The 12,192-nt window shown below is 39.0% G+C and overlaps 1 protein-coding gene across 3 annotated transcripts in view; it reads left to right on the forward strand.

The window, feature by feature from the left end:
• The window catches only part of LCORL (ligand dependent nuclear receptor corepressor like), a 55,978-nt gene extending 44,437 nt beyond the window's left edge, over nt 1-11,541 (forward strand). For all 3 annotated transcript variants that reach the window (XM_018569266.1, XM_018569264.1, XM_018569263.1), the window contains exons 5-7: nt 2,186-2,437; nt 7,614-7,695; nt 9,994-11,541. In XM_018569266.1, the coding sequence (XP_018424768.1) occupies nt 2,186-2,437; nt 7,614-7,695; nt 9,994-11,014 (1,355 nt within the window). In that variant the 3' untranslated portion in view covers nt 11,015-11,541. The remainder of the gene's footprint in view (nt 1-2,185; nt 2,438-7,613; nt 7,696-9,993) is intronic.
• Nucleotides 11,542-12,192: the final 651 nt, after the last annotated feature.

Here is a 12,192-nt window from a genome sequence, read left to right on the forward strand (position 1 = left end):
TTTAATGTGAATAACTTTTGGTATGTTTTATCAAATTACCCCGAATCTTCAGAATATGCTGGCATAGAGAGAGTCTTGTCGTATGGTAAGTTTGGGGGAAATTGGTTAACATGCAAGTTGTTTTTTGTACGTTAAGCCACATTAAGCTCCCCAAAAAACAAGCTTAATGTCACTCATTTGCCTTGTGGGTAACCAAAATCCATGAAACCTTCAGGATAGGTTTGGGAAGCTGAGCACTTGGGTTGTGCAAAGTTTCAAGGCAATTTGATTGAGGTTTAGGCACATTATGGTACATTAAGCTACATTAAGCCATTTTCACATTAAATGTTTTAGGATGTCCCTCACAATGCATGCCAGCCAGTCAAAATCTCCTGACCTGTTGTCCCTTAATGAACTCCAAGGAAAGGTCCAAATCCTGTTTTTTTTGTGTGTTTGTTTGTGTTTTTTTTTTTGTTTAAATGTGGTTTACATACTTGGAGGCTACACACTTAGCACAGTGACAAGTGACCGCTGTAAACAAATCTTACGTGATCATTATGATTGGTTGTCCAGTCATAAAAGAGAACCAACGCTGTCGGTGAGAGCAGGACTAGGAGCATGCACAGGTTTGTGCATATGGTCATTTTATTTCCTTTTGTTGTATTTCAAAAGTCAGTGGTAAAATGCAGCATGTTGGCTTACCTTTTATTTGCCTGTTTGTCCATAAAGGGTTAAAGGTTTTTTTTAGGTTTTTTTTTAGTGTGTGTGTTTTTAAACATGTTGATTCTGCTGGCTTTCAAATGTTTGCATTGTAGTCAGTAGGAGGTGCAAATAAGTTAGTGAGGGATAGCAGTGTGAAGAGAAAAAAGTGAAAAGTTGCATTGGCAAGATTGCTTAAAGGAGAACTATGGTGTTAGGGTTTTTCCCCATAGTTCTCCTTAGGGTAACGGGAGGACACAAACTAGCGTCCTCCCGTCACCCTAAGCTCAGTATACCGTGAGCTACAGCTCACGGTATACTGAGACGCCGCAGTATACCCCGAGCTACTGCTCGGGGTATACTGAGACGCCGCAGCTGAAGCAGATCTCGACAATTATGTCTGGATCCGCCCAGCTGCGTGACTGACAGCTGGCTCTGCCTATCTAGAGGCAGAGCCAGCTGTACCCGCCCCCTCCCCCGTCCGTTCCGCCAGTCAGCGCTGGCGGATCAGAGCGGGAAATCCAGCCCCTCCCCTGTCACGGCAGAGAGCTGTGACAGGATCGAGAGCTGATCCTGTCGCCGGTATGTGTTCGCTCACCTCCCAATCTACTGAGCCGACCTGTGAGAGTCTCATTGTCACAGGTCGGCTAGAACTATGAGGTGAGTGAAAAGCACTCACCTCATAGTTCTCCTTTAATATATTTTTGTTAATGGACTCATGTATGAAAGGAGACTTATTTGTAGAAAGCAATGCCAATCAGTAAAACAGTTCAGTGAACAATGATTGCATTGCAGCAAACTGTAGTTATCCTAAAATCAGTAAGTTCACTTAATTAACCTTTTAATCTGATTTTAGTGATCAGTAACCAACAAAACACACAGACCACAGACCACAGAGTCAGTAGGAGGGCAGCAGTGGTGTACTTCCTAAAGCCTGTAGTCTGCTTCCTTCATCAGCAGTCACATTTGGGCTTCCTAATAGGTTTGAATCTTGGTACAGACATCAGGATTTCTGTGTGGGTGAGACCGCAAGGAAGGGGCTCCAACATTACAACCGGGCATGTTCAATGATCACTGATAAGTGTAGGTTGGAATGATGTACTACAGCAGTGTCTTAAAACACGGAAGTACTGAGTAGTGCCATTTATGCATTTCAAGTTTTCAATTTAGCCTTCTGTTTAATCTTTTGATATAGCCTTACTATTTCAGTAGTACTGAACCATTTCATAGGGGACCTGTGCTGACACAAAATAGCAATCCAGATTAGGAGTTCTGACCTCCCTGTCTAAAAAAACAAATATTGACGTCGGAGATAGCCAGGGAACTAGGGTTCTTAGTGCAGCAGTGACAGTCCCCATACTTCTTTCTGAACAGGATCCTTTTAAAATGACATTTTTGCTTGATCTGAATTGTGGCCTTTTTGAACTGATTTAAAGTTACAAATCAATGATATCATGGATTCTACATATTTTCAGTGCAGAGAACGGATTGTCTTTTTCTCCTCCAGATCTTCCTCAGAACTGTGATCCCAACATTCCACTTGTAGCTCAGGAATTAATGAAGAAAATGATACGTCAGTTTGCAATTGAATATGTTTCAAAAAGCCGAAAAATGTATCAAGACAATGGAACAATGGTTGAGTCTCCTAATGGCTGTAATGGTATCCAGCTGAACCAAACAGAAAGCTTGTTACAGGAAGACCAGGATAGTCCGTTAGACCTCACAGTGACACGGATTCAGGAGCATTCTTTTCAGGACGGTAAGGAGTGCTTGTTGAATTGAACAAATATTTTCTGGATACCATGTTCGCAGGGTGGTATTTCATGCAGCACTAGAACCCGAGTACAGATGCAACAGGACACTAAACACATTAAATGTTGTTGTTCTGATGCATGCTGGGTTTGTTGCAAAAGGCAACTCTTTCCTCCCGCAATCAAAAAGCAAATGTTCCTGATTATAAAAGTATCTGAAGAATTATTGATATTATAAAACATATTGGAGACATGTAGTACATCAGTTCTGTCACATAGCATGGCAGTGATGAACAGGAGCAATGAGACAGTGACTCAAAAACATTAAATAGAGCATGGGTCAACTTGATAGCCAGGCAACTAGGTTTTTTCTGAATTATAAGTACCCTATGACTGCCTTCATATTTCATCAGGATAGGCTTACTTGGAGGCTATTGCCTTCTCTTTTTTCCTGATGATATACAGGTGAAACTCGAATAATTAGAATATCGTGCAAAAGTAATGCCAGTAAGTGCTGCAAAAGGGGCCCAAACCAAGTACTGAGTACATATGCATGCTTGTACTTTTCAGAGGTCCGATATTGTTCTATGTACAATCCTTGTTTTATTGATTGCATGTAATAATCTACTTTTTTGAGGTTGTGGATTTGGGGTTCTTGGGGTTTTCATGAGCTGTAAGCCATAATCATCACAATTATGACAAATCACGGCTTGAATTATCTTGCTTTGCATGTAATGAGTCTATCTCATATATTCGTTTTACCTTTTAAGTTGCATTAGTGAAATAAATGAACTTTGCACGATATTCTAATTATTCGAGTTTCACCTGTATTACCTGCTTGTGGACAGTTATCTCATTAGCAGTTCATTGATTTCAGTGTTCTGCATATGTGGTGATTGTCAACAAAGGGTTAAATCTTTAAGTAGCTGGAGATTAAAGTCACTAATGTATCCCCAGCCTAAATGATCAGCCTACTAAAGAATAAACCCATGACTGGAGGCTAGTTGTAAATGATCAGAAATTGATCAATTCCAAGGATTCATCTAGAGTGACTGCTAACTTAATCCATTCACTGCCAAGGACGTTAGGCTTACGGAACAAAACCACTTGCAGCTGGCTAGTTAGGCAAGCCTTACGTCCTTGGCACTCTTCCACAAGCTCATGGCCAATTCATCAGAATCGTCCCCTTGACTGAGCTGATTGAATTAATAGCTAGGATCAGCGCTTGACAAACCTCTGATTATAGCTAATAATTTAAAATATGATCTGACCCCAACATACTAAAGGCTCATTCACACCAACAGTCACACACTGGCGTGCGATGTGGACATGCACTACAAAATTAGTAGCACCATCTTTCTATTCTCTGGGTCCTGTGCTTTCAGAAAATATATGGTTTGGGGGGGCTTTTACAAACTGAAAGCTGTGATAATCTACACCCCAAGGTACTCAAAGAACTCAGCCAGGTAATAACGAGACTATTGTTCCTCATTTTTAAGGTTCCATAATGGCTGGTAGAGTGCCAAGCGACTGGCGAAGGGCTAATGTGGTACCAATATTGAAAAAAGATTCAAAATGCCAACCGGAGAACGATAGACCAGTTAGTCTGACATGCATAGTATGTAAACTGTTAGAGGGAATTATTAAGGACTACTTAGTGAAATGCGTCCGGGATCATGGCATAATAACTGATAACCAGCATGGATTTAGGAAGGATCATTCTTGCCAGACCAACCTGCTAACCTTTTACAAAGAGGTAAGTAGAGATCTGGATGAAGGGAGGACGGTGGACATAGTATATCTGGACTTTTCCAAAGCATTTGATACGGTGCCACATAAACGCTTGTTATACAAGCTATGGGCATAGATGAAATAGTGTGCACAAGGATAGAAAACTGGCTACAGGAACGTGTACAAAGAGTATCGATAAATGGCACCTTTTCAGACTGGGCTAAAGTCATGAGTGACGTGCCCCAGGGTTCTGTACTGGGTCCCATGCTTTTTAACCTGTTTATTAATGATATCGGGGAGGGAGTGAGTAGTCATGTCTCAGTGTTTGCTGATGATACGAAAATTGGGAGGGTAATAGACACGGATTTAGACACTATAACATTACAGGAGGACCTGGATAAACTCGGGGAGTGGGCAACTGTATGGCATATGAAGTTCAATGTCTATAAATGCAAGGTAATGCACCTTGGAGTTAAACATAGGCAAATGGACTATACTCTTATGGGTGTGCCACTAGGAAAGTCGCAAACGGAGAAGGATTTGGGGATTGAGGAACAGCGCACAGTGCCAGACTGTGTACACAAAGCAAGCGTCCTGTCTTGCGTTAAGAAGGGAATGTATTGCAGGGACAACTCTATAATTTTGCCAATTTAGAGTGTGGAATCATTCAAGAAACTCCTGGATGAGTTCCTTGGAGACCATAACATAAAGGGGTACAAGTACTCTTAAGAGCAAAATCACACATGGACTACTATACATGCACACACCTGCTCAAACATAAATGCATACACGCAATAGGTTGGACTTGATGGACTTATGTCTTTATTCAACCTCAAATACTATGTAACTATGTAATTTAAAAAGAAACAAAAAAGTGGAGAAAAAAAATCAAAAATGGTCTGGCCAGGTAAAAATTGGAGAACCTGGTACTTAACACTTGCTGTATCTCAAGTTTTTAATTCTGCTTCACAAATGAACAACTTACATCCTACCTCTTTTAATGCATCATTCACATTTATATGAGTTGATGGACTTTCTCAGTAGGAATGGCTGGTAGGACTTTTGACATGTCTATATCAATTCAACTCCATGGCATATTAAACATGCTAAGTGTTTATAAAAGTTAACGTGTATCTGTGCCTAGATTATGCACATTAAAGTGTTTACATATTCGGCACATGCACGGTTATAAGCCTCCATTCACTTGTGCAGAAAATCCTCTTCAATTTTTAGAACATCATTTAAATCACAGCTCTTCCCCTCTTATTTTTGTTGGCAGCCTACCAGCCTTCTAATGTGCTGCAACCTGTTACTCCGAAACACAATTTCACTGTGTCTATTGTTATCTTTAAGGATTAATTACTTCACAGTACATGCAGCTTCACAGGTCAGCGTGTGCTTGTTTTAAAGCTATTTTACTGCTTTTTAACAATATATAAAAACTTTAATATATTCTCAGTCTGGGCACAGATGCACTTTGAATTTATATAGTACATGAATGCTGCAATAAAACAATAAGCCCGTACAAGGTTCTTATTCTCCACATTTGGTAGATAAGTAACTATTTGTAATGCACAAAATGCTAAGATTGCTGTTTTTAAAAGAAGTCCCATTCATCTCCTGTATGTCAGACATATAGTAAGGCACCTATCCCCTTATCAATAGTATAAACTAGTGAAGAACTGTGTCTTTAGGTATATTCAGGACTTTTCAGGAGCGACATTAAAGGACAATTAAACCCTTGCGTTTTTTTTGCATGTATCTAGGAAGCGGAAGTCATATTGAAAAACATTTTTTTTAAAAGGTTAAAACTTACCTGTGTCTCTGCTGCTCGCTCCCGTCCGAAGAACTGAAGATTATCGGGCGCCCGCAAAGGATCATGGGACGGGCGCATGCGCAGTAGAGATCCTCGGCCGGGAGAAGAGAGACACAAGGTAAGTCAATGCAAGCAGCCCGGGAACGTGCACCCGCACAGACTCCGTGGGACAGGAATAAACCAGAGTCTGTGGTGGATCAGAGACCGGTACCAGCGCTAGAGGGACTCCTCAAAACTACTGGAATGAAGACCATGATCGGATCAAGAGGCACCATTTTAGTCCTTGACTACATCCTGGATGTAACAGGCCATGTGTATACTGCCAGTTAGCCCCGCCCACCTGTGTGCGGCGCGTGTGAGCGGGAAAGACACAAAATTTAAAAACCGGCAGCGATGCCTGTTAACATACAAGTGATCCGCCGGCTATAGAGCCGCCCCTCTCCCGTTGTCACGCTGAACCCGGGCTCCGCCGTGCCCGGTGCGAGCCCGGGACCGGCATAGTGCCTGTCTGACGGGGGATCAGAAAGAGGTCGGTACACGATCTCCCTCCGGTCCCCTCTCCGGTGTCAGAATGGGGAAGTGGTGTATATTACATGACTTCCGCATTCTCGTGTCACTCTCCAGCTTCAGACGCTGGAGAGAAGCTGATGAAGTAGATCTGTTTCTTCAGCTTATTCGGGTGGGGCCCAGGTGACATTAGGGGTCTTGGAGACACCACATAAAAAAAAAAAAATGTCATTCTTTAAGTCCCCACCCCTACATACACGCATGCAAACATGCGTCAGGTGCGCATACCTGCGTAAACGACGATTGCGCCCATTACGCCGCACATGTTACATATCACCACGAACGTCGCAGTGAGAGCAATACTTTTAGGGCCATTAACCACTGATAACACTAAACTGATGAGCGGTAATAGCTTTTAAAGAGTCGCCTATGGTTAATTTTGGGTATGGTAGTTTTTTGCGATTTCGCGGGTGTGCCCAATTTTTAAGCTTGACATGTTTGGTGTCTATTTACCCGACGTGACCCCGTCTTTTATATTTTAACAAAAAATTGGGTAATAATAATTGTTTCCTAACCTAATGTAAAAAAACATTTTTTCCCCCCAAAATGTTCATTAATTTTTCCTAAATATAGTAAAAAATAAAACCCCCAGTGGTGATTTAAATACCAAGTTTTTATTTTATTTTAAATATACGTAAAATTAAAGATTTTTGGGACATTTTATGACCTCCTGTTTGTGTGGCACCTGGAAAGTCCCAGATGTACATAAAAAATATTTCTATATTATTCCTTTTAATAGGGATGTGGTGCATTAATAATTTACCAGTCCAGTACATTTACTATTCGCTGTAGTGTAGAAGTAATGCTGTTTTATGATGGAAATGTGCTTTACTGAGATGGGTTGCAGTAGTATACTGTTGGTCCTCTGAAAGCTGGTAAAGGGGGTTGTAATGCATTGAGTTGGAATACAAACCTCTGCAGAACTAATGCACAGTGAAAAGATGATGGCTTAGAGATTTGCTTTGGTGATTTATCATTTTTATATACAACTGCCCTAACAATATAATCTTGTATAAGTACAATGCATTAATGCAAAGTTTTTTTTTTTTTTTTTTTTCCCCCCCTCGCAGATGATGGGGTTTTGGATCTCTCTGTAAAAAGTAACTGCAGTGGACTAGAAGAAAACTCCAAAATCAAAAATCTCAAACTTGAGTGAGTAGCAACTTCACTTACATAGACCATATACAAGAGTTTATAGATCTAACATGCTGCATTGTTTTAGCTTGTTGTTACATTGTCTGTTCCTGTTGCTAGTGTCTGTGTTTTGTAGGATATTTATTTATATAATTTTTTTTGTTGGGGGGGATCATATTGTACTCATACATTTTATAAAATGTAGTTTCATGCAACATGAATGCATTTAGGGGATGAAGTAGCAGAAAGTAGAACAAGTACTAGTGACCAGATAGTTGTTCTAGCTGCAAGGAATAGTATTTTCCCAACTTTAGCATTAGCATAATTAACCATAAGAAAATTACAGTGCTGTTTTATAAAATGTTCATATTTTATATCAAATGTATTTACATAATTGCCCTGTAAAGCTTTACAGTAAGTAAATATTTACTGTATCATAGTGGAAATATATCTACAAAAAACCCACAAAAAAACACCTGTAATGAGAATTACATCGTCTGTAATTGCTGAACTTTCCTCGTTTTTGAGAATCTTAGTTTCCTGGCTTTCATGACAATGCTTTGGATTGAGCACTTTAACTGATTGAGGTCATTATGCCAAAAAGGAGTATGTAGCAAGAAAAAAAACTGGTAATGGGGCATTTTTTTCTATGGATTGCATAAAAATCAAAAAGCCTGGTTTGTCCTGGAAAATAAAAATATATGTATTATTTTGTTAACTTTAAAGTTAACAGTATGACCGTTTAAAAAAAGTACCAAATCCAGTTACTTTGTGATGCACACGCCTCCAAAGTAAACCAAAAAACTTCCTTCAACTTTCCTGATTGAGCCAAATCCTTCCTTTGTATCTCATACGTTTCCCCTCCCAGACACGGCAACTCGCAGTGGGAGAGTTTCAGCAATAGAGGCAGTGCTGTCAATCCGGAAAGCAGAGGGCATGATTAGGTGTTGGCAGGTGCTGTTTTACAAGCTACGGACTTGTGCATCAGTTTTGACAATGCTAACAGCCACATACTATGCAACATTTTTTCATCCTACTGTAGTGCAAACATGAGTGTAACTACTCTGCTCTGCATTAGGTGAGCTTTCCTGGCAGGATCAACCTGTATATGTGGGACTTTGCAAGGGGACTAAGATAAAGCTGTAAGTACAGCAGCTGAAAAGGTCAAGTTGGTGACCTACGAAAAGTATAGACAAAGAATTCTGACCCTTTTCTGCCACTCATTTACAGCACGCTTATTCCAGGTGTGTGTATATCAAAAGTATTGAAGCCGGACATGGCCAGTCAACTAGCATTTTTAAACAGAGGCCAGCAATTGCATTCCCTCTAATTTTCTTATGACCTATGTTTGTTAACACCAGATGAGTAGTGTTTTTCATCACAAGTGAATGATTACAAAATGGTAGAATATACATTGTATAAATATATATTTTTCTCATTAGTGTCTTTCAAACAGCAATATTTTCATGATTTATAACAATTGTAATCTTTCAAGTTGGCAAAGAATAGAACAGTTTTTTGTTTTTTTTAAAAGTATTTTGTGCTATACAATATATGTCTCCACTGTTTTCACACTTCTATACGTTAAAATAATACTTCTTATATTTTAACGTAAAACCTAGTATATTTAGACCTGTAGTTCAGTTAAATTTAAAAAAAAGAATGTGCCAGCTACCAGATCTGTTATGTATTAGTTTAATTTTGGCTTATTTTTGTGTCCTTCTAAATCATTTTGATATCTCTTTATGGTTTTGCTAGATGACCATCTAAATGTTTACAATATCTTTCCATGTGTGTTTGTTTCTATGTGTGTTTGGTACATTTTCTGTGGAAGTTGTCTGATTGTATTGTGTGTGTGTGTGACTCTGTTACTACAGCAAATCTTTTTTTTTTTTTAAAAAGGGGGGTTTACTCTTTTATTACTTGTTTAGCGGTAACGTCACGTTTCTACTAACAAAAAATTAAATATTAAGGGCTTACTAATTGCTTAAGTTAAATTATTAAGTTTGGCTCCGCAAGCAACTGTCAGCTGGAATAGTATGCACTTAAGAAATATATATACAAAATAAGAAAATATTTCCCAAATGGTTTTTGAATTCTTGACTGGGTTGCTATAGAAGCCATCGTACGATTGACAGTGTCCAAGCAGACGTGTAAAGATTTCTATAACTTCTAACTTCCACGTTTTGAATAAAAACTTTTATCAGAAGTGGTGATGTTACCTAAGCAAGGAGTTTTAATAAAGGAGTGGACCCTTCCATACCTGTGTACACGTCTCATGCATCCGTTGACCATCGTTTCATTCCATTCATCCAGGAGACTTCAGAGAGAGAGCGATGACTATTTGGACCGAAGTCCTGAGTTTGCAGACGGTTTGCTTTCAAAAGCATTGAAGGATATTCAGCTGGGAACACTGGATATTAACAAAGCAGCCATACTTTATGGCATACCTCAGAAAACTTTACTACTTCACTTAAAAGCCTTATCAGCAGGCAAGCCTGCATATTTTAAAAACACAGCTGAAAATTGTAATGATGGGTATTTATACAAAGACGGCACTAAGGCGTGTGCTGTTTTTCAAAAAGTCGCCCAGTGGGCAAGGGCTCAGGCCGAGCATACAGAAAAAAGTAAACTCAGTCTACTTGAAACCTCGGAACTGAAACTCCCAACCGCTTCCAGTTACCTCCATCAGTTAACTCTACAGAGAATGGTTGCTCAGTTCAAAGAAAAAAAGGAAGGTTTGCATTGTGAATCTTCAGCTCCCACTGTACAGTTAAAAATTCCTCAGGTACGAGTGAGCTCTGTGCCCAAACCACAGCCCGATCCTTCTGGTCTTCTGGATGTGATGCATCAGGTTACTAAAACCTCGGGAGTTATGGAAAATTCATCTCTGCAAAAACTAAAAAACATCCTTCCCAAGCAAAACAAAGTTGAATGTTCGGGAAACCTAACTCGTTCCAACCTCGATTCCTATGTTCACAGAGAGCTTTCTCCTTTGTGTCTTAATAACAAGAATGGAGTTGGCGACACCTCTTCTGACAACCCAGATGACGACCGGAAAGACAAACAGCCGAGGAAAAAACGGGGTAGATACAGACAATATGATCATGAAATTTTGGAAGAAGCTATAGCCATGGTACTGACTGGGAAAATGAGTGTTTCTAAAGCACAAGGAATTTATGGCGTACCTCACAGCACTTTAGAATACAAAGTCAAAGAACGGTCTGGAACACTGAAGAACCCTCCAAAAAAAAAGCTTCGCTTGGCAGACCCTCATTTGTACAATGTTGTTAATTCAGGGACTGATATCTCCAGAAATGGTAGCAAGTCTATGTAGATGTAATTTTGAAATTTTGACTATTTAATATCCGTGTGTATTGTTACACACGTCTACTGTACACGCAACCGAGTGTGACCTAACATACTCTGCCGAAACGATACAGTTCTTAACCACATTCATGCCTTTTAAAATAGATTATTCAGGGTTTTCACTGTGGACTGAATTATTTTGTTGCACACTTACTACTGATACTATGTTTTGAGCATTCGTTTTGCTTAAATAGCTAATAATTCAGGGTTTATAAGTCATAGTTAACAGCAGAAAACAAACTATGATCAACACTACTTACTACAGTACCAATGTTGAAATCACAACTTCCACTCCTTTTGACAGTCGTAGGACGTTTCATAGTCTAGCGATCAGTTTTTCTACTCCATGGTTTTAAGAAATGTCCCTGGATCACCTTCAGGTAAATGACAAAAGCTTATGTGTGGAAGCATGCAGTATTATTTCAATGCAGAATAACTGTACTTTCTTAAGTATCCACACATACTGAGATTTAAAAAGAGGTTTGGTAGAACATGTTATCACAAATGTATAATACTAATTAAATATTGTAAAAGGAAAATACTGCATTTTAATTACATCATTTATTAATGGGATGGACATTAACAAAACAGAAATCTCCCATTTTTAGTAGCTATAGAAAGGTCTCTGTTAAAGTGACTTTAAATAAACTATAAAACAAAAATATTTAACTTTATGAAGATAATTTATCAATTCTTTTTTTTTTTTCCAAAGTGTTAAACTTCTAAACTATGTCAAGAAACTTGGAATGCAGGTTAGAGCATGTTCATAATGTGCACATGATAAGGTTAAGACTTGGGTAATTTATTTATTCTTTTTTCCCTCAAGTGTTGCCATACTCATGCAATCAATGGACCTCATTGTGACTGTTTATGTGTTTGCTGCTACCGCAGTTCAGAAACCATTTCCTTATGGTCAAAGTCGACCTTCCCCAGACCAATTTTATCTATTTTGCTAATGACCAAACCTGCAATTTGTTCAGGGTTTTGAATATACAAAACACCATTGGATTGAGGCTTTTTTTAAAATAACATTTGTGATTATTTTTTACTGTTAGTGGTAGGATGTAGAATTGTTTTCTAACTAGTAATCTACCTTTACGGAACACTCCATTGTTGTGCATTGCAAGGCATTACACTGTTTATCTT

Source organism: Nanorana parkeri, unplaced genomic scaffold, assembly GCF_000935625.1.
Source record: "Nanorana parkeri isolate BGI_ZX_2015 unplaced genomic scaffold, ASM93562v1 scaffold1315, whole genome shotgun sequence".
Lineage (NCBI taxonomy): Eukaryota > Metazoa > Chordata > Amphibia > Anura > Dicroglossidae > Nanorana > Nanorana parkeri.